The sequence below is a fragment of the Triturus cristatus genome, chromosome 6, assembly GCF_964204655.1.
Source record: "Triturus cristatus chromosome 6, aTriCri1.1, whole genome shotgun sequence".
NCBI classification, from domain to species: Eukaryota; Metazoa; Chordata; class Amphibia; order Caudata; family Salamandridae; genus Triturus; species Triturus cristatus.
Genome location: NC_140589.1, coordinates 1,903,675,329 through 1,903,698,807, shown reverse-complemented (window position 1 = coordinate 1,903,698,807; position 23,479 = coordinate 1,903,675,329). Strand labels below are relative to the sequence as shown.

The following is a 23,479-nucleotide window of genomic DNA, read 5'->3' as shown; positions in this document are numbered from 1 at the left end:
TATTTCTCTAATAAAATCTCTAACATTGAACACTCCCTTGAGCCTCCCAACCCTTTACCCAAGGATGCCCCTTTCACACAAAGGGCCTAACCAAAGCCCTACATTCAAAGCGCAGCTGTCCCCCTCTCAGCAGCACAGTCCACCAACGCCAATCCCTTGCAATTGGAAAATGACGCAACCTGGACCGAATTCAACCTTATCCCGGAAGAACAAACCCCCAAATTACTCGCTAGTATTAAGCCGACCGCGCACATCTCTGACCGCTACCCTGCGGCGCTGGTTTAAAAACTCCACTACATCATCTCTGAGCAGTGGGTACATAAAGACAGTTATAATTGTAGTTAAACAGACAGTCTGTACTACAGCAAGACTTGCTTTGTTTTTAACCTGGCTAGTCAGGACCTTGTCTCTAATCCGGTGCTAGTAGCGCGCCTAGCCCTATGAGTACGGTTCAAGAGTATTATGAAACCGTAACATTACCAATCTCTCTCATATGTCTATAAACAATTTAAGTTGAAAAATATCAACGCTCAGACTGTCACTCCTGTTGGGTACTCGGGTTGAAATGGAAAAGTGGCCCCCAGAGCCCCCAAAAATGGTGGCCCTTAGTATACCACGTGATGAAGTTAGGGGCAGTGTCCCTGGATTATAACACATTGGTGTGTTTACATAGACCTTAGCTTAGAAATGCACAGCACCTATAGAAATACTGTGCACTCGGAGCACATATTTTGATGTCAGACTTTTTTAATGTAGTTCCCTCCACCCAAGCTATTTATTGCTGGAGTAGTGTACATTAATCACAGCAGTAGGCTGGCTGTGAGGACCAGGGGTGTGTTCTTGTAGGGGCTTGCAAGCATTCTCTGCTGTTTGTCGTTGGGCAGTTGTCCATCACCTGGCTGGTTGTGTACACACTCCATTGTCCACCACCTGTCTCTATGCTTAGGTGTGAGATGGTCTGATTGCCATGTTCTGTCAACTGTCCTTGGCATGGTGATGAGGCCCCTGTTTTAATATTGGAGGCATTAATCAATCCGGTGTTTCTTAAGCACAACTACTCACCCGTAAGGGTCTCAAGGCGCTGGGTGTGTGCAGGTTCCGGTCCATCAAGGAGGGGGTCTGTCGAAAAGCCAGGTTTTGAGGATTCTTGCGAAGATTTGGAGCGATGTTTTCTGTCTGAGGTGCAGCGGAAGGGCGTCCAGGCTCTGGCCACGAGGAAGGAGAAGGAGCGGCCTCCTGATCTGGTCTTTCTGGTGTGGGGGACCACGGTGTAGGAGAGCTGGGCTGATCGTAGGGTCCTTTGGGGTGCGTGGAATTTGAGTCGGCTGTTCAGGTATGCTGGTCTGGTGTCATGGAGGACCTTGTGTGCGTGGGTGAGCATCTTGAAGGTGACCCTATCCTCGATGGGGAGCCAATGTTGTGTGCGCAGGTGCTGGGAGATGTGGCAGTGTCTTGGCAGGTTGAGGACCTTGCGGCGGTTTTTCTGGATGTTTTGTAGCTTGCGAGTGAGGTTTTTGTTTATTCCGGCGTAGAGTGCGTTGCCGTAGTCGAGTCTGCTGGTGAGGCATCACTTTGTGACATTTTTTAGTTAATTCAAGTTTATTTTGAGGTTGTTTACTTTAAGTAGGCCCCCCCTCCTCACCCCCGTGACAACTTGTTTATTGAAAATTTTAAGTGAAATCATACTGTCTTGTTTATCTATAATGAAGAATCAATACTAAATGTTGTTGCTACAACAAATAATTTTAGACCAAGTTTCCTTCATTAATTACCCACCCCTTATTTAGAAGGGCGAAATTCTTCGATCTGTTTCCCGCAAGTTGTGCTGATTGAGACTAGAGTTTTAAGGTTTTGATTAACGGAATGTTGATTGAACAGGAAATCTCACCAGAACTATGAGGAATGGTCATGGCGATGAAAGCCGTATTTCATGAGTTCCAGGGAAATGTTTAATGTTTTTAGGTCGAGCCTGGGCAGCGCATGCGCTGCTCTAGGAGACATGCTGTATTGGAGTATGTAATTGAAGACCTGCCCATATTTGTCGTTGGCTTTTCATTGTCCTTCGTAAATATGGCTTCTGATTGGTTAATAGGCTTGTTAGTCCCTCCTTTGTCCTGCCTTGTCTTCATTTGTAACCTCCCATGGCAACTGGCCCTTTTACTTTGGTTGTTACATGTATGCTTTAATTAGAGCCTGGGAGCACTATTTTCTTAATTGGTTTTCTTCTGCCTGATGTTGCAGGCAGGACACGCTCTCTTAATTATTTTTTTAGGTCTAGTTAGAAAGCTTAGCTGTCTCTTCGAGACCTGCTGCAATCGGTCTATGGATATAAAGTCCCCTTTCTTGACATTGCTTTTCATTTGTCTGTCAGCGTCCTTCAAAAATCCCTGCTTGCTAGTGGTCAGTCCTGCCTCTTTGTCCCTCCTTTCTCTCTTCTGTTCCTCTCACAGAGCAGGGACATAGTACGGTCTCATTCCACTATGGTTCTTTATCTTTTCTTGAGGGACTATTTTTTTTTTTGCTTGAATTCCTGCTCTGTTATTGTTGGTCTGGGTTGAACTTCAGCTCCCTACCTGCTTATATTTAAGTAGAAGTGTTAGTCCTTTCCCATCTCAATGCCACAGTTACATTACTGCTGCCTCCCCTGCCGTGCTTCCCGCTCTGTTGCTTGAATTTTATTTAGCTTTATTTAAATTGTGGCACTTTTAGAAGTTCGCCGTCAGTTGGTTTTATTTTGGTAGGATAGCTTGGTTTGGACTATCTTCTAAGGTGGGATTGGTTAAAAAAAAAAAAAAATCCTGCCTGCCTCTGCTCACTTCTCATTTGTCTGTGCACTGAATATTCCTGTGCTCTCCACCCCAACCCCTCCCACGATAGTGCTTGTGTGGGCCCCCACCACCCCCTCCGATATCGATCAATGCTTTTAAGTTGTTTTTTTAGTGCACTCTATGGCGAAGAACATTTCCACGATCATTCACAGGATGTTGAACCGACTGCGGAGGCTCAAACTCGAATCCCCAGCTCCGAAGTCTGCAGTTCTGACTGCTGAGCCACGTCCTCTTGCTCTGGGGATCCCTGCTGGAGTCGCTCTTTGTTCGCATCAAGCCACGCATTGGCAGCAGCTCGCTCTTGGGCTTGTTGTTTCATTCCATAGTGCTTTGCAAAAGCACCAGCTACGTTACACATTTCAGGTTCATATTTTTGGTACACACGAGAGATTACTTGGCAGCTCAGGACATTCCTTGTCTTTAACAGAGCTGTCGATTAATCGCCTCATGGCTTCAAAAAATATGAATGTCATTGGGTAATGTTACTGGTGCTCGCTGCTTAGAGGAAACGCTCTTATTCCTTGCCAGGCTCTGTTTTTATCAGTGTGATGTCAGCAGCACAATCAACGACCGAGATCAGATGGCTGTTAAAATGTGCTCAAGATCAAACTGGAGCCATAGTTTAACGATCTTCAAAGGGACAGGGGTGCTTGTTTCAACATGTAGGGGGTTGATGGGGGAGGAGGCAAGGGAAAGTAGAGAACCTATTGGTAATAACCCATCAGGGTTATTGGCTACGCTTATCCGTATTCTATTTTTTGTTACATTTACTAATGCAAATCTGTTAAGGAGTGCCCATCAACAAGGCCCAGCACTATATAAATTAGAATACAAATACAGTGATTGTGTTTTATTTAAATTTTATCAAAAGATTTACTGTCCCACTTTCACATAAAATAAATGTTGTCTGCTATAGCTATAGCTTCTTTTTAATCTGTCCCTCCGAGAATAAAAAACAAACATGACCTCTTTAATTCTCAGTCATATGATGAACATACATTTTCCCACAAGCATAAACATTCTCATGAATTCTTTATTTTACGGCACAGACTTCTGTGGATTTGGCTAATGTGAATTATGGTTAGCTAAAGCAAAACAGATGCTGAGTTTACTCCCATATCTATATTGTATAATGTGCATAGAATGTAATTATCTTTTGTAAAATAAGTGTTATTCTCAAACAGTACAATTCCTATTTTAGACTTTGAATTGACACGTTGCCCACGCTCCGAGTCTGAGGAATTCAGAATAGTGGTAAACGTATGTTATTTATAAGTTATCCCGTTCATACATCCAAATATCACTCTAGTGTTGTAATATTACATCCAATAAATACTGCACCCTGCGGTATCACATTTCTTTCGTACGAAGGAAGCATTTCTCCTCTGCTTTTAAGATTTTTGGGAGTTCCCATAGGGTTGTTGGAGAGAGTCGTTGGCTGCACTCTTGTGACGCAGACGCTAGCTTCCCGTGCGGTCTCCCCATTACTGAATGCTGATACCGGATTGAATATACCCAGGGGATAGTACTCCACCTGACGTGAGTAAGACATTTAAAGGGGGATTTGTTTTTCTCCCCAATAAGATCCTGACGAAAGCCATCGAACCGGCAAGGGCGCATGCCGGTTGAAACATGTTGACAAAGTGATGTGAAGGACATATTGCATGTCCCATATTTCACATCCACAGTTTTTAATCTTACCCTATAATTTTTTAGAATAAATTGCACCACATGATAAAAAGGTAATTTTAAATTTTCTATTCTGCACAAACTAGATCCTAACCGGTTTTTGAGGATCTCCTCCCGGTGGAGGCCAACAAAAGACCCAGTGATGATGATGCCATCAGCCAAGATTGCGCCAATGGCAACAGGCATACCAATGACGGATAATGGCTGTTGAGGGTCTTCTACATATTTGTGCCAGATCCTTCGAGGCCTCTTGGCTCCCCAGAATGCTTCTACTCCCCACCCCCCTTTTGATATATAAGCAGTATTATCACAGCCAAATTTGCATGACCTTTGAAACGAGGGTCTTAGTTGGCCCCACTGGTGTTCGAACCATTTGACCTCTGAAGTATGCTCCATTCCCTGAAGTGGGCTCTTATACCTCACTGGTTTGTTAAAAACTCAACTTTGTAAAATGAACCTTCTGTAGAGTTGTCATACGCTAAATCCCTTCCAGTTCCAGGAGTCGGATACTTTTCTATAAGTGGCGAGCCGTGTGTGACACTTGAGGAGGAAGGAATAACCAGCACTCTTGGCAGGCAGCTTGCCTTCTCAAAATACTTGCATTTTTAATAAGACAATAATCTAGTCATTCAATACATATCAATAACACATGCCTTCCTAGCTAGAGCATTTTTTTTAAATATATATATTTTTTTATATTAAAGTGAGTTTAATTTTGGATAGGATTATTAGCATCAACAAGATGCCTGCTCTTCTTGTGGAAGCATAGTGATGATGCTTTCTAATTTATAAATTAGGCTCATCCAACAAAGGTTGATGAGGGCCAGACTACACACCCATTCCGGTTCCCATTTTCATTAGCGCATGTAAATAAGATTCAGGTGGATCTTGTGAAAACCTGACATGGCTCCACCCTCAAAGGCTTTACTGACCAGGTAGGTTTACATGATGACTCCATGTCATTGAGAATGTGATTCACCAGCGCTGGGTTTTTCTTTTACAATGTCCTCCCTTTGAAGCAATCCCCACTGCCCCTTCTCCCCAGAGCATTTTCTTTGTCTCCTTCACCTAAAGCACTCTGCTTGCCTACCCTTTCCCTCCTCTCAGGCACAAGCCTTTGCCCCCTCTCCTAGGCGCACCAAGGCATTCTATGCATCTCTATGACCAAGGGTGACCAACTGGCATTGGTGTAAATTTAGGACGATGAGAGCAAAAATTCAGGACACTTCTTTGCTTCCTCCTAATGGGTTCACGCAGAGATACATTGCTTTGTTTTTTCCGCAGCTGTATGTGCTCACTATCCCTGCCTCCCTGCAATATGCTAGCTCTCACCAGTCTTCTTCTCTTCCACTGTGTCCGTTGCATACACCCCTAGTCTCTGTGCCTTGATGGGTGTTCATCCAGTGTGTGTCCAACCCCAAATGTACGCCCTTTGGTTTATGTATCGCTGCCTTCATAGCCTGTAATTCCTGTGTCTGCTTCAGCTCGCATTGTCTCACTGTAGCCCTGCTCATCGCGTCTCTGCTCCCCATGCCAATGCATTCAGTGCTTCCCCAGTCTGTCTCCATGCTCATCCTATGATTACAACCTCCAGCTATGTTTTATTAGTCTGTGCACAAACCTACTAGTTACAACCTGGAATTTTCTCTTTATTCTGCTTGTTGTGGGCCCCTAGGGATAATTGCACCATATTCATAGCAGCCACCCAACGGGGTGTTAAAAACCAGGTAAAATTAGCACCCGCATACTGCTTAATGTTATTAAATACCCACAAATAAAATAATCAGTTGACTCTTATTCTCCTGGGTCCAATATGTCCATACCCGGTATTTCCATTTATGTAATAAAGCATTCTTGTTGTGTCCTTAATAACTGCATAGTATTCATTTGCTAAAACAAATCCAGGATTGCTTGATACTGTATCCCAGTAAGCCCTATACACCAGAAACACAATCGATACTGTTGGAAGGCGGACCCCGAGGAGTCGGTGCGACCACCAAGGGGGGGGCCCTCACACTGCACGAAGTAGCCGAGCGCTGCCGAGAAGTCTCCTGAGAGATCCTTCTCCTATCACGCCCTAGCACAGTAACACCACCACACAGGACTCAAGGAGGTTGTCTTGTGACAAGCAATTCTTTATCAGCAATAAAAAGGTTACGAGGTCAATATTTACACGAAGGGATCGAGGGATCCACCAAAAGTCTCAGTGTCTCTTTGGAAGGGTCGGGGTAGCGGGACAGTCTTTGGCAGGAATGCGGTACGAGGGTACCTGGGGCCCAGTTCTTATCCTCAAGCTGGAGGACCTCCGGATCTCGGAGGGGTTGAGCCGCGACGGCGTCAGCAGGGCTCTGGCGTACAGTTCGTGGAGAGCCGCGATCCAATCAGCAGGGCTCTCAAGATGGTTTCTGCTCAGCTCGAGCCGCGACGTCGTCAGCAGGGCTCCGAGGGAGGTTTCAGCGAGGTTGGGCCGCGACGGCGTCAGCAGGGCTCCGATGTTCCAGGTGGTTCAGAAAGGGTTCACAGGAAGGAGCCGCGACGCAGTCAGCAGGGCTCGTGATGGTTCCGACAAGAGTTCTTCTCCGTAGGGTCAGCCGCGATTCAATCCGCAGGGCTCTCGACTCCGGGATACAACTGCCGAGCTGTGGTGGGGTCGCCCCAGATATAGGTCTGGAGCCCTTTGATGTCCGGACCTATGCGCCCGAGGGGGCGGAGTGGCCGGGTGGAGGTGGCCAGACGCCCAGCAGGAGAGGCGCCAGGCCCATGGGAGTTGCAGGGCGATCACACCTCGAGAGGGGAGGACAGTTGGGGGTCCCATCGATACTGTCCTCCGCCGGGGGCGATGAATGGTTCCTGCGGCACCCCCTGGCTAGTTCGTGGTGCCTCGATGTCGGGGCTTCGCTGGGGTCGAGGCCGGGTTGAGCGGGGTCGCGCCGGCTGGTGCACGGTGTGACGTGGATGCCAACAAGATGGCGGAGCCACGAGGAGTATGCGTCCACGTGCAGCTCCGGGTGAAGGGCCTTGGTGCAGTTCAGACGGGTGGCCCGTGACGGCCGGGGCGGGGAACGGGCACAATCCAGGGGGTTAAGGACCACGCCACGAGGCCGGGTCCAACAGATACGCTTGCTTATAAATTAATTGTATAACACACAATTGCCATCAGTTCCATCCACTACTAAACGCATAAGTAAAAAAATTTATATTTACATTAATAGCTCCAACTCTAACAAATGCAAGACCTATTGCATTGCAAATGCTTGTTCTTTCTTGATGTTGTGCAGCATTGGGAAAGCCTATATGTCTAAAAGGTGAGACTTCTTGACTTTGCCAATGTGTGTTTATTGTGGTTGTAAACATCCTTTTTCTTGTGTAGCTCTGGTCTGAGCCTCTGATCTCTGGAGTTACACTATGTGAAAGATGCTCAGATTATTGTCTGGGTGAAGTTTACTGCCACATCGAGTTGGCATTTAAAGCTATTTGCCATGCCTAAAACTTCCCTTTTATTACATATAAGTCACCTCTAAGGAAGGCCCTTGGTAACCCAAAGGGCTGGACACAATGTGAGTAAAAGGCAGAACATATACTTCTATGTTTTACATGTCCTGGTAGTGACAAACAGCTAAATTACTTTTTCACTGCTGTAAGGCCTACTCCTCTCGTTGGCTAGAACTGGGAAATCCGTAGAATACCTTTAAGCTGTAATTCCTGATTGGAAAGGAGTAGCCTTTTCATGTTTCATATCTTTGCAATGGTAATGATAAATCATATTTACTGGTAAGGTCTGATTTAACATTACTACTTTAGAAAAGCTACTTTTAGGAAGTGGACATTTCTCTGCTTATACTGCTCTTTGTGCCTTACAGCCTGTCTCTAATACACGTCTGGGCTAGGTGACCAACCGCTTTGTGTATTCCTTCTAGAGAGCTACAGACACTGCATGGGTTGGGTATGATTTAGCACTTATCTGGATCCCGATTGGTCTTTCAGGGCAGATGGGAGGAAGGGGCCCACTCTTACCCCTCACAGGGTAGTAGATTAGCCCCATTCAAAGGAATGATGACTCCCTTTGGTAGTCTGGAGTGAGTGCTGGGATTAGAAGAGATACTAGTGCACTTCAAAACCACTCTTAGAAGTTTCCCTCACATCAAAGGCACATTTGGACCTAAATGCTGAGTATCTGGCCCCATCAAATCCGACACTTGTAGATCTTCACAGAACTGCTGTCTGAAGAACTGTGGTACTGCTGCACAAAAGACTCAACTGAAGTCTTGGTTACTCCTTGAGTCCACACTCCGCGATAGGAAGGCGTCAAGGAAGGATCGTATGCCCTTGCTCTGCCTATTGCATTTTTACATTGAAAGTATAATCTAGAATTTCTTCAGCGCACTTGTCTATGTGGTCAATTAAATGTCTCATTAAATGCCAATAGATTTTCGTGATGGACCCACCATTTAAGCTTATCCAGTGTTTTTTTTTCTCCAACAGGTGCAATAAATGCAGTAATGAACAAAAAAGATGACTGCATTAAACATTACTTGTGTAGGAAGTGATGTAAAAACAATGCACCTCAATTTCTTCCCTTGAAGGCTAATGCCTCGCCAAAGTCTTTTTCTACAGCAGAAAACCCAAACTGCCCAATGTGGTCTGTACTTGGCTCTTAGGGATCTCCTGATATACATTGATGAAATAACACACTGACTTACTGAAGCAAGTCTGATAAGGTTCTCATTACAAAGGAAGAGATAACCTGGATCCGAAAGAACCCACAGAAGAGAAACCGTATGAATATCTAGAAAGTGACAACACATTTATTAGGGAGAGAAAGAGCAAGTGCAACATCAGAAGATCATACTGGAGAAGAACCATATTGATTGACTGACTGTGGAAAAGTTTTCTTTGCATTGAAAGACCTAATGCAGCATCAGAGTGTCTACGTAGAGGAGAAACCATATAAATGTACAGAATGTAATAAAGTGTTCCATAGTAAAAAGACTCTAAGGCAGCATCAACAAACCCATACCAGGGAGGAGCCGTATCAATGTACAGAATGTGACAAAGCATTTATAACAATTGGGCAGCTAAAACGACATCTGGAACTCCACAATAGGGAGAAATTATATAAATGTACAGGATGTGACCAAGCATTTGTAGCAAATGGACAGCTAAAACGACATCACAAAATTCACACTGGGGAGAAACCATATAAATGTACAGAATGTGACAAAGCATTTGTAGCAAATGGACAGCTAAAACGACATCACAAAATTCACACTGGGGAGAAACCATATAAATGTACAGAATGTGATAAGGCATTTATAACACTTGGAGAGCTAAAGCAACACCAGGTAACCCACACTGGAGAGAGATCATATCAATGTACAGAATGTGACAAAGCATTTATAAGAAATGGAGAGCTAACGCGACATCATAAAATCCACTCTGGGGAGAAACCATATAAATGTACAGAATGTGACAAGGCATTCATTAGAAAGTCCCATCTAATTAAACATCAGAAAATACACACTGGGGAGAAACCATATAAATGTACAGAATGTGACCAAGCATTTGTAACAAATGGACAGCTAAAACGACATCACAAAATCCACACTGGGGAGAAAACATATAAATGTACAGAATGTGATACGGCATTTATAACACTTGGAGAGCTAAAGCAACACCAGAAAACCCACACTGGAGAGAGATCATATCAATGTACAGAATGTGACAAAGCATTTATAAGAAATGGAGAGCTAACGCGACATCATAAAATCCACACTGGGGAGAAACCATATAAATGCACAGAATGTGATAAAGCATTTATAAGAAATGGAGCACTAAAGCAACATCAGAAAGTCCACACTGGGGAAAAACCATATCAATGTACAGAATGTGTGAAAGCATTTATAACAAATGGACAGCTGAAGCGACATCAAAATATCCACTCTGGGGAGAAACCATATAAATGTACAGAATGTGACAAAGCATTTATAACAAATACAGAGCTAAAGCACCATCAGAAAATCCACACTGGGGAGAAACTATACCAATGTACAGAATGTGACCAGGCATTCATTAGAAAGTCACAGCTAATGGAACATCAGAAAGTCCACACGGGAGAAACCATATCAATGTACAGATTGTGAAAAAGCATTTATAACAAATGGACAGCTGAAGCTACATCACAAAATCCACACTGGGGAGAAACCATATAAATGTACAGAATGTGAAAAAGCATTTATAAGAAATGGAGAGCTAACGCGACATCAGAAAATCCACACTGGGGAGTAATAATATCAGTGTACAGAATGTGGCAAAGCATTTATCAAATATAGACCGCTAAAGGAACAGAGAGTTCACACTGCGGAGAAACTGTATGAATGCACTGAATGTGAAAAAACATTTATAACCAATGGAGAGCGGAAGCAACATTTAGAAAATCCCCATCGGAGAGAGACCATTCAACTGCACTGAATGTGAGAAGTCATTTATTAGAAAGTCGCATCTTATGCAACATCAGATAATCCACGTAGGAGAGAAACCTTATGAAAGTACATAATGCAACAAGACATTTATTACTAGGCAAAGATAAATACTACATCAGAAATTCCACACTGGTGAGAAACTATATGGCTGTACTGAATGTGTCTTAGCAATTATTACAAAGCAAAGTTTAAAAATACATCAGAATGTTTCACACATGAAAGAAACCATATAATTGTACAAAATGTGACAACACTTTTATTCCAAATGGAGGGTGACCATTCAACTGCACGGCATGTGACACAGTATTTATTATAAAGGGAGAGGTAAAGCAATATCAGCGTCTACACTGGAGAGAAACCACATGAATGTATAGAATGTGACAAGGGATTTATTACAAAGCAAAATGTAATACAAGATCAGGAAGTTCACGCAGGGGAGAAAACCTATGTATGTATTGAATACCACAAAGCATTCATAATAAATGGAAAACTGAAGTGACATCCGAAAGTCTACATGGCAAGAAATCCAATGTATGTACAGAGTTTAATAGTCTTCCACAGGAAGAATAAGCTAATGCAGTATAAACAAATCTACACTAGGGAGAAACCCTTTTTAATGAATAAAATGTGAGAACGGATCTATTATAAAACAAAATATATATCAGAATGTTCACACAGGAGAGAAACTCTATAAATGTATCGAATGTTACCATGCATTCATAAATGGAGAGCTAACCCGACATCAAAAGTCGACCGCACAGAATATAGCAAGGCATTTATTGGCAAGGGACAGTTAAAACCGCATCATCAGAAAGTCCCCACTGAGAAAAATCTATATGTATGTACAAACTCAATCAATCAATGGGTATTAAGCGCAGCAAATCATCAGTGAGGTTCTCAAGGCGCTGGGGAGGAGTTGTTGTCCCGAGGGGCCTATCAGTTGAACAACCAGGTCTTCAGTCCTTTCCAGATTCAGTGATGAGGAAGATCTCCGGTGCAGGGGGAGTTCATTCCAGGTCTTTGCAGCCAGGTGGGAGTAAGAGTGACCTCTGTGTCAGGTGCTTTAGACTCTAGGAGTTTAAGCGTGGAAGAGGGAAGTGGAATGCAGGTGTCTGGTGGGGAGCCATGGCAAGATCTTGCGGCGCATGCACATTGTGAGGAAGCAGATGGTGGAGATCATGTTGATTTGCTTCTTCATGGAGAGCTTGTTGTCCAGGACAATGCTGGAGTCACGGGCATGGTCGGTAAGGGAAGAATCCAGATTCTGCTGACCACCATGCGTTGCTTCAAGATGAGGACTTCTGTCTTGCCTGTGTTCAGTTTTAGGCAGTTGTGCTTCATCCAGTCAGTGATGTTGGCCGTGCACCTATGTAAGTTGTCTTTGGAGATAGTGAGGTGGGTCTAGTCAGTGTAGAAGATGACCTTCAGCATGTGCGATCTGACAATGTTGGCTAGGGGTGTCATGTAATGTAGAAGAAGGGGGGGGCTAGCTGAGGATCCTTGTGGGGTGCCGCAGATGATGTCCTTGGGTTCAGGAGTAGGGCAGTGTCTGATTGTCTGAGTTTTTCTGGTGAGCTAGGAGGCGATCAATTTGAGGGCATTTCCTTGGATTCCGATGTGGTGGAGCTTGTCAATCAGGATCTGGTGGGAGGCCATGTTGAAGGCAGCTGAGAGGTCAAGGAAGAAGAGGGCTGCAGTCTGATTGAGGTCCAGGAGGGCTCTGATGTCATATGTGGCTGCTATCAGAGCAGTCTCTGTGCTTTGATTGGCTCGGAAGCCGAACTGGGAGGACTCCAGGAGGTGTCTGGTCAGCTTCCTCTTGATCGACCTCTCGAAGACTTTGGCCGAGAACGAGAGCAGGGGTATCGGAGTTCTTCAGCTGCTCTAGGTCTGCTGAAGGTTTTTTTTAGGAGGGTTTTGTTTTTTAGGAGGGGTTTCACTTCTGCGTGTTACCACTCATCCGGAAAGGAGGCCATGGCGATGGATCTTTTCAGTGGTTTTGTGAGCTCTAAGCTGATCGCCTTGCTCCTCATGTTAAAGATAAGGTGGGGGCATGGATCAGTGGATACTCCAGAGTGGATCGACTTCATTATAGTGGTGGTGTCTTGTGCGATGAGGAGGTCCCAGGAAGCGGCTGAGGTCCGAGTTAGTGTCAGTGGGTGTGAGGAGGTCGAGGCGTCACTGGCAGAGAGCTGAGTTTCAAAATCGCTATAGATGAAGGCGATCTTCTAATGAAAGTAGTCAGCAACCATTTCGCACTGATCCTAGAAGGGAGTTATGTTATTCTCGGTGGACACAGGGTTGCTGAATTCCCTAACAATGGTGAAGAGCTCATTGCTGTGGTTTGAGCTGATCTCTATGCAGCATGTGAGGGCACTCTTCTTCGCTTTATTGAGGAGGTGGTAGTGGTTGATCGATGTCCTGAAGGTGGTTTAGTGCACTGGATCATTACTGGTACTCCATCTTCTTTCTAGCCAACAACAGTCCAATTGAGAGGTCTGAAGTTCCGGGGTAAACAAGTTGACACACTTTGCGGATTCTCTGATCTTGTTCGGCTCGGCGGGGGTCACATAGTCGGTGATCCAGTCTGTGAAGTTCTTGATGACCTGTTTAAGGTCTGGAGCTGTGTCCGGTCAGTTGGCATGGAGAATGTTGTTCCAGTTCTCGTCTGAGACAGTTTCCAAGTTGCGCTGAGGTGTGCTGGGTGGTTTGGGTTCTGTAGCGCTGTGCCCTGTGATGGTGAAGTGGACAATGGAGTGGTCGGTCCAGGGGAGTTCTGTGACATAGTGGTTCTTGATTGTTTTGCTGATGGAGTCCAGTATGTGCCCGATGATGTGTGTTGGGTCGATGATGAGTTAGATGAGGCTGATATTGCTCATGCTTTCTATTAGGTCGTCAGTGCTGGCATCGCTAAGGTCTTCCATGTGGAAGTTGAGATCTGCTAAGAATATATAGTGTTCGGAGGCAATGGCGAGTTGGGTGATGAATCAAGGGATGGCTTTGCAAAACTCGGGGTGAGTTCTGGAAAATGTGACAGTGTTCTTAAAAAAGTAACCGTATGAGTGTAAAGAAAGTGAGAAGGCATTTATTAGAAGGGCACCGCACAGCCAATGTACCATAGGAAAACCCACCCTGGGGAGGAACCATATAAAGGGCCAAGGGTATGCCCAGACGTGTGTCCTGGGCTCACTGTGCACTGGATTCAAGCTGACTGATGAGGGGTAATACCCCGAAACTGGTCCCAGGATGCTTGTTTCTGGTCCATGGAGGACCTGGCTTTGCAGGTCGAGCTGGACTGTTCCCATGAGGAGCAGGGCCAATGATTTGCATATTGCTAGGTCTTAACTGGCGTGGCATGGAGAGACAAAGAACAATGGATTTAAACCAGATCTCTTGACTGGGGGGTGAATGTTTCATTTATTCAGAATTCCGTCTATCATTTGTGTTTCTTTTGGTTACGTATATAAGCACAGTACCAATTTTAAACCCGCAACAAAATGCAACAGACATTGTATCAATTTTATCAACTCTATGCCCGCATACTTAGATTGAGGTGGTCTGTAATGTCCCTGCTGGTTGTGGTGATGGGATAACACATCCAGTGATGTGTCCTGTTTACAAAGCTGACTCATGGTCACTAAGCAACATGACAAAGCCCTTTCCTGTTGCAGAGTCTACCATGATAAATTGTCATGACAAAGGCAATAGCTCTATACCTCATTCCTCTCCGACTGGGCTCCCACCAAGTAACAATGGTAAAAAACATAATACTACTGAACTGTATGGGCCCATTTAGTGACTGAGGAGCTGCAGCGGGAATAATACGAAGATAAATCCACAGTCCTTGAATGGACAGAAGGAGCAATTGATTGGTCAGTGTATCACCATCCTGAAGACATTGATACTTGGATAGAGGCTATAAAAGGACTGGAAGCTTCGCTTCAGTTGTTTATGAAAAGCTAACTGTTAATTCCACGTTGATCAAGGCTTCAATCAAGCAGGATTTATAAAGGGTGGCTCATCACCCAATAGGGTATCCAGGCGCTTGCAGGTCCAGTAGGCTTATTCAAACGGCCAGGTCTTGAGGGCCATTCAGAATTCCAGAAGTGAGGTGATGGTCCGGAGGTACGTGGGGAGGCTGTTCCAGGTCTTTGCTGCAATGTGTGAGAAGGAGGGTCCTCCACTTCTGCTTGGGTAGATGCGGGGAGTATGGGTAAGTGAAAGGGAGGCGGAGTGTTGTCTTGTCAACAGTTGGTGAAAGTTCAGGCAGTGGTTAATGTATATGGGTCCTTGGTTGTGTAGAGCCTTGTGTGCATGGGTCAGTAGCTGAATTGTCCTCTCTTCTGTACAGGGAGCCTGTGGAGTTGCCTGAGGAGGGGTGTGATGTGGGTTTGTCGGGGAAGGCAGAGGATGAGTCTGGCTGTGGCATTAGGTATGGTTTAAAGTCTCTGTAGGAGGTGTGCGTCAGTTCCTACATAGAGGGTGTTGCCATAGTCCAGTCAGCTGGTGATAAGGGCCTGTGTCACGGTGCACCTCATGTGGAGGGGTAGCCACTTGAACATTTTCTGTATATGCGCAGAGTGTGGAAGCAGGCAGAGGAGATGGCGTTGATCTTTAATTAGATGGTGAGCATGTTGTGGATGATGATTCCTAGGTTTCTAGCATGGTCAGGAGTGGGTGCGGGTCCTAGGTCTGATGGCCACCAGGAGTCATTTCATGTGTTGCTGCTGTTGCCAAAGATCAGTACTTTCGTCTTGTCTGTGTTTAGCTGCAGGCAATTTTTCTTCATCCAGTCGGCAATTTTTGCCATACATATGTGGAAGTTGGTCCTGGTGGTGGTAGGGACATCGGTGAGTGAGAGGATGAGTTGGGTGTCGTCTGCGTAGGAAATTCTGTTGAGACTATGGGATCTGACGATGTTGACCAACGGGGTCATATATGTGTTGAAGAGTTTGGGGCTAAAGAATTTGCCCTGGGGGACACCGCAGGTGATCTCCTTGGGTCCAGAGGTGAAAGGTGGATCCTCTGGATTCTTCCGGTGAGGAAGGAGGCGTTCCAACTGAGCGGGTCTCCATGGATGCCGATGTGGTGGAATCTTTTGATCAGTGTGTGGTGGGATATGGTGTCAAGGGCTGCTGAGCAGTCAAGGAGGATTAAAGCTGCTGTTTCTCCTTGGTCAAGGAGGGTTTGGATGTCATCTGTGGCTGTGATACGCATGGTTTTGTAGCTGTGGAAGCCGGATTTGGAGGCGTCAAGTAGCTAGTTCTGCTCCGGGTGAGTCATGAGTTGATTGTTGATGATATTTTCCAGTACCTTCGCTCCCGATGGGAGCAGGGAGATTGGCCTGTAGTTTTTGAGTTCACTGGGGTATGCGTAGGGTTTTCTGAGGCTTGCTCTTTAAAAGTTGTAGAAAAGGTCTCCCCGCCCACAATTCACCAGCTACTAATCCTTGAATACCCACCCACAGTGTCAAGACAAGTTATATCTCTCATTGATATGCAAGAAGGACAGTATTCTAACACTACTGTTATATCTAACACAACGGAGCATCAATTGAGTCTGGGCATCAATGTGATTGATGCCAGTTTAGCCCCCTGAGGCTAGACTGTAAAGCTCTGCTAAGGTTACTATTACAATGTGGGTAAGGGTTAGTTGGGAGGGCCGTTTGGGCTACTATTACGAGAAGACAGGTGACACAGGGTTTTGATGGTACAAACACTCCTGATCAAATAGTTCTGATTTGACCGAAAAGCTTAGAAGAAAGGTGGGGTCAAAATTGCAGACACAACACACGACTGGGGCAAGCTCTGGATGTAAGGCTAGGCTGCTCTTCTGTAATGTGAGAGGGGTGAATGACCACCGCAAGGTCCGACTGGTGACTGCATACCTCATTAGGCCTAAGGTGTGTTTTTCATTATTTCCGGGGATGCATGCTGGTTTTGTGGGAGATGATAATTTCTCCAAAATCTGGAGCTCGTACCTCCCATTTCTTTTCCTCAGTTGCTACGGAAGTGGCTATATTGATTAAACAAGGCTAATGTTTCCGGCCTGTGGACATGTTCTGTGAGGAAGAGTACAGGTTTGTGGTTGTACAGGGGTTGTTTGGTTCGGTACACATTACATTGATCAGTACATATGGCCAAACTTCGACCCTGCTTTTTTTATTTTTCCCACTAAAGTTAGAAACAGGCTCGTGGAAGCCCCCCCCCTCGCTTTGTAATATATGTAAAATACTTTAATGCTGCACGCTGATTTGGCTACCACCGACAACAGGTCCTGCTGACACACTAAAGCGCAGGAAGATCTATGGGATATTATGCGCCAGTACAAACTGCTAGACTTGTACCATGTTGAATGCCCCAAATCCAGACTGTATACATTCCATTCTGTAGTACATGGAATATCTTCCAGGATCGATTACTGGTTAGGATCTAGAGATGCGATGGGCTGGGGTGCATAATGCAGTATATACTAACTTCCTCACACAGATATATGGAGCACTCTGGAATTATTGTTGGATGTACCCTGGCCTTACACTATACTTAGTGGGACTTGGAGGTTAACATCATTGGTATGTAAACACTGTGCGGATATAATAAAAAGATCTAGACATACTTAAATAGGGAACTGGTATGGACAAATATGAAATGCAATTATCTTGATTTAGTTTTTTTGTTTTAAACTCTATCAGGATATCAACAGACAAACAGATAAACAAAGAGAAAAGGAAGAAATATACTGTGATTACGTTTTACAGCACAAACAGCAGGCTTTGTAGTTCGATATTGTTCCCCTGAACAGTAAGTATCCTTCCTTACATTATTGAGAGAACTACAATAAAAAACATTATCTCTTTGTTTGGATCTATACCCTTCTGGTTAGAGTAGAGTAGAGTACTATAGGGATTATTTCCACTCACATTTTGTTCCAACAATTTCAGCCAAAGGTAACTTGCTTTAATTAGAAATAACACTTCAAATTGCACCACTATGCGTGTTGGCTTTCTTAAGCTATCTCTGTTTTCTTTAGAATTTTTCCTTTTTTACTTTGATGCTCAGTTGTATAAATTGGCCCAATCGGTGTCTTTTGTTTTAGCACACAGTATTGCTAATAATAATGTTTAGAGGCTAGTGACTAATTTTTTATATGTATGAACTTTTTTTAGGATATCCCAGGTTTTGAGAACTTGCGCTAAGAGAAGTAGCTGGTCCTGAAGAAGGTGGTTTACACGTTTTCTCTTGCCACCGAAACGCGTTGACCAAGTCTTCTTGTAGATCCTACAACTTTTTGTAGCAGCTCCCTCTTGGGGGCCATTAGGACTACCTTATCACTAATAATGTGTTAATTGGGACAACTACTGAGATATATGTGCAAGGAGTGTCTGGTATGTGTCTGTATGAATGAAGAGTTTGTATGCGCAATGTTCTTTTCCCTGGGTTTTGCTCTGTTTTTTTTGTCATGAATTGGAATAATATCTTTGTATCAATGAACTGACATGAATAATGTGTAAAGTATAGTGATGATGTTATTTATGAAAAATTGATTTATGTCAAAAATTCTATCATGTTTATATAAAGAAAAAAATGAAAATATAAAAATACAATAAATAAAAGTTTAAAGAATACAATTTGGTGTTTGTTGTGTGCTAGCTCATGTTTAGTAGAACTTTGTTTAGAAAAAACCTACTGTTGAATCATATATAGGAAAATGAAACATAGGTCAAGAGGGAGCATTATTTGTTAGGTTGCTTTCACTTTCCCCTTTTCTCCCTGACCTTTTGGAAAATTAATTCGTAGAAAGGGGGTCCCAACATTTTCTGCATTGCAATCACGGTTCTTTAACTGTGGGATTAGATTACCTATTTTGGGGTTTTTCTATTTTTTTAATTGTATGACACCTTGATTGGACCAAGATATACAGTAGTTGGCTAGGTAAGTGTATATAAATCTCTTTGTATTACTCACACCTTATTCTTGCACATTGGTTTGGTGGAGGTTTATCTTTTTGAAATTTTATTTGAATGGAGGGCCTTAAAACCTTTGGATTTTGATGATGACTTCACTGCATTGATTGGTAGGGCAATTACAGGGGATAATGTGACCTCTATACAATCTAGTGATAGTGGAGAATGGAACAACCTACTAAATCTAAGAAAGAAACTTAAGCGTATGGAGTCTCATGCTCACTATATGCTCGAGTACTTACGATCAGGAGTGATCCCTTCTGGTTGAAGGGTACGTAATGTCCCTGCACTGTTTGTAGAAGTCCGTAAGTTCCTGGAGCGGTGGTCCCTCATTGCGAACCGCTGCTCCAGGGACTGGATGATTCTTATAATAGAAACCACCAGAGAAATGATGGAGGTCCTGAGCAAGGAAATTACATCATTAGAAGAAAAACTGAATACCTCCACAGCACTAGAGGAAGCAAAAGCTAGATTGGGAAAAATCAACACCGATATGAAGGACTTTGAGATATATCTGAACAACAAAAAAACTGATAAACTAAGAAAAGATATCAGATGGTACACACAGGAAAAAGCATACCCATATCTTCGCCCCACTTATTATCAGGACTCAAATTACAATCAAGACTATCCAGGCAGGAATAACAATTATCAAAGAAAAACGCAGAATTTTTCTGAAACGTTTTCATCGGACTCAGATAATGAGGCTAGACAAGACTTAGATGAGGCACAATATGATTTTCACCCCCGTAGAGGTAGACAGATGGGAACACAGTCATACCGGGGCCAGACACCTTTTTTATCACGGGGTCAATATCGAGGAAGAAACAGGAGATGGGCATCGGACAGAGGGGACCAACAACCAATGGCCCCTCAACATCAGCAGCCATATTTGAAAACCCGGAACCAACAATATTGGCGCCAATAGTCAGTATGGGGGAATGCAGAAAAAAAGACGATGTGCTACCCATTTTTAATCTATCATCGGCCAATTTAAATACAGAAGAATGTTCTGTTTTAAGTCGAGGCTTGTCCTTTGTCCCGGCCACACGACCAAATCTGTTCAAACTACATGAGGATTTATACACCTTCTTCAGGAAGGTTAGATTGAAAAAATACTTTCTGGACCGTCCGTCAGAAATTAATGATGAGAACCAGTCGAAGTGTAAACCTCCATCTCAATTCACTCCGACTTTGGAGATGGTTGGCCCAGAAGTACAGATTTTTGAACAGAATGTCATAAAGGAGATTACTAAACTAACCAAACATCTACCATATGTAAGAAACAATCTGTCCCTTATTGAAAATAATGCCTTGCAGAAGATCAAATCCAATAATAACCTTATTGTGAAACCATGTGACAAAGGTGGTGGAATAGTCGTTATGGATAAGAATGACTATGATGATAAAATCCTTAATATGTTAGCTGTTCCCCAACACTATAAAAAATTGCATCCCAGAGAGCTTCTCCATCTGAAAAAGACAATTCAAGAATTAACAACTAGAGCACTGGAGGTTGGTGACATCTGTCAGCAGGAATACCTATTTCTAAATAAAACTTGTCCAAAGACTGCTGCTCTTTATGGGCTCCCTAAAACCCATAAGGATATTCATAATCCACCTATGCGGCCTATTATATCAACTATAGGCTCTAGCACAGAACAACTCTCCAAGTATGTGGACTCATTCCTATGTCCTCTTACCCAGACATATGTGTCCTTTGTTCGCGACACTGGAGATGTCATCAGCAAACTTGAGGGTAGACCATTCAACCCCATGACTGAAATCTTAGTAACGCTTGACATTGAGGCTTTGTACACCAACATACCTCAATGTCAGGCATTACGATCGGTCACCTCTTTGCTCCAGAGGTTCCCTGGGGATAGACCAGACGACTTCATCTTAAATTGTTTGGAGATTGTTCTTCTGAATAATTTTTTTGAATCTAATGGTTCCCTATACCAACAAGTTAAGGGCACCAGCATGGGAGCTTCGGTTGCTCCAAGTGTTGCCAACACCTACATGGGTGAATGGGAAATTAAGCATGTGTTCAATGAGGCGGCCCCTTTCTCTGACAATGTAGAGAGTTGGAGGCGCTTCATTGACGACATTTTCTTTATTTGGAAGGTTGACAACGACTCCTTGAGTGAATACATTTTATGGTTGAATGCAAGTGACGATAATTTGAACTTCACAGTGAAGAGTAGTGTCCACTCTGTGGAATTCCTGGATATTCTGATTTCAGGATTCAACAATATCCTAGAGGTCAGTCTATTCAGGAAACCCACTGCAAAAAATACCATCCTACAGTACCATAGCTAACACCCTAACATCCAAAAGGACTCTATTCCATTTGGAGAGTTCCTAAAGGTAAGAAGAAATTGCACAAATATGTTGGACTTTCACACTCATGGTGATGCCCTTAGATTAAGACTCTTAGCAAGAGGTTATCCAAAGAGATTAGTGCGCCACGCATACAAGAGGGCTAAGTATTATAATCGTGATGCCTTATTGGAGGGAACGAAACGCACTTCTAAAGAACAAGTGGTGTGTGTGATTAATCACTCCCCCTTGAATTTCAAGATTAAAAACATCATCCAGAAAAACTGGAAAATCTTGAATACTGTCACTGATGAAACCCAGCTAGAGCAACCTTTGGTAGCCTATCGCAGAAATCGCAATCTTCGCGACATATTAGTACACACACGATCAAGTCCTAACAATACTGTGCGTCAAACTACCTTAACGGGTTTACCAGCTATAATGGGAAATCATATCTGTGGCTCCTGTCATGCTTGCAACACTGCTTTAGTTACAGATGTATTTGTATATCAGGGATATACTGCCAAACTGAAAGATCTCACAAACTGTAGAAGTCGAAACGTCATCTATATCCTCCTATGTCCCTGTAATCTAGCTTATATAGGGGAGACAGCACGTGAATTTAGGGTACGCTTTAGCGAACATAAATCTGCGATCCGTACCTGTAAGGCCTCTGCTCCTCTTGTCCAACACTTTTGTACTCAACATCACACTGAACAAGACATTAAATGGTGTATCCTGGAGAAAATGAAGGGTCAAGTACGGATCCCCATGGAAACCCTGCGCAAAAGGAGAGAGACCTTTTGGATCTTTACTTTTAACAGTGTGAAACATGGCCTTAACCCCTTCCATGCCCATGACGGAACGGTTCCGTCATGAGCATCGGTTGCGCTGTGCTCATGACGGAACCGTTCCGTCATGGCCCCGCCCGCGCTCGAACCCTTCAGCACCGCGGGGGAATTCCCGCAGCGCTGAAGGGGTTAATGAGGAAATTCAATGGAATATTACCCGACCTTGGTGAGTGTTTATGTAGATATCTTCCTCTCCAACTTTAGACACTAGGCCATTTTTGTCTATCGGTCTCTGAATTATACTGTTAAGAGTCTGACTGAGTGACTTACCGCTAGTATCTATGTAACCTGGATAACACACGGTTACCTGTTCATGAGATATGGGGCTAACTGTAATTACTACTTTAAATCCTCCATATATGTCCAATTATGAATAGCTCTAATGAGTCCTTTGTAAGAGCAAAAATTTCCCTACGTTTGGCTTCTCTAGGCGGGATTTTGAAATCCATGTTTCTGGATAAATGTCGACTCATTTATGGATCTGATTGTTCTTATTAATAGTTGTTCACTGGGCTACAGTGTTTGCCTTTAAGAAAGTCTAACTTATTTTGTATTCCTTTTCTTTGTTCTTTTGGAGCTAAAATATGGATCACCTATTCAAATGGAGACACATATATATAATTGTGTGTATAATGTAGTGTTGAGTTTGGCTGAAATTAAGTGGCTTGATGTTCATAGTTCCTGTCGCATGTAATTGAATCAAGGAAAATCATGCGCTTACTCAAATGATTCTCTATATTTTGCTCTCGGACTCCATACACAGATGACCTCCCATAGTCCACTTTTAGATGGCATTGATGGAAAACGTTAGCCTTGAGTTGTTCCCTTTCGTGACAGATCGTACAAGCCTTAATTAGTATAGTATAGCTGGTCGAGTTATACATATCTCTTTGGGTTATGTATTTTGGATAAAGTCTCTTTGGGAACTTAGAAATGAGGCTCTATGGCATGTATCATACTTTTCCAAGATGGCGCCCTGCAATAGCGGTACTTTGTTTGTCCCTTTTCCCTATCTTGGATGATCTGATAAATACCACTATAAGATGGCGCTGACGAAAAAATAATGCTCTGTAATTGAGAAGCGTTCTGCCATGAGGTCATGGTTTTTATGTAGACCTTTTCGTGTAATAGAGGTGTTCTTATTACATATACTTAAGAAATCCTCTGTTTTGGACGGTTTGCAATTTAGATTAGGCTGCTGTGGTAATCTGTTGATATGGAATTAGAGCATATAATATACCTTTCTAAGATGGCGCTCCGATTAGCGTCAGTCTGTTAGTCCCTTCTTAGTGACTGCTTTACTCACAGGTGATACAGCTTAGGCAATCTTGGTAGATTGATTACAGA

General features: G+C 43.6%; 1 protein-coding gene across 4 annotated transcripts in view; it reads left to right on the top strand.

The window, feature by feature from the left end:
• Window positions 1–11,507, top strand: part of LOC146822385 (uncharacterized) — a 28,817-nt gene extending 17,310 nt beyond the window's left edge. For 3 of the 4 annotated variants that reach the window (XM_085613472.1, XM_085613471.1, XM_085613470.1), the window contains one exon: window positions 9,000–11,507. In XM_085613472.1, coding sequence (XP_085469598.1) covers window positions 9,428–10,657 — 1,230 coding nt within the window. In that variant the 5' untranslated portion in view covers window positions 9,000–9,427 and the 3' untranslated portion in view covers window positions 10,658–11,507. Of the gene's footprint in view, window positions 1–8,896 lie in introns of all 4 variants that reach the window. The other variant, XM_085613469.1, reaches the window with a different exon arrangement.
• The last annotated feature ends 11,972 nt before the right edge of the window (window positions 11,508–23,479 follow it).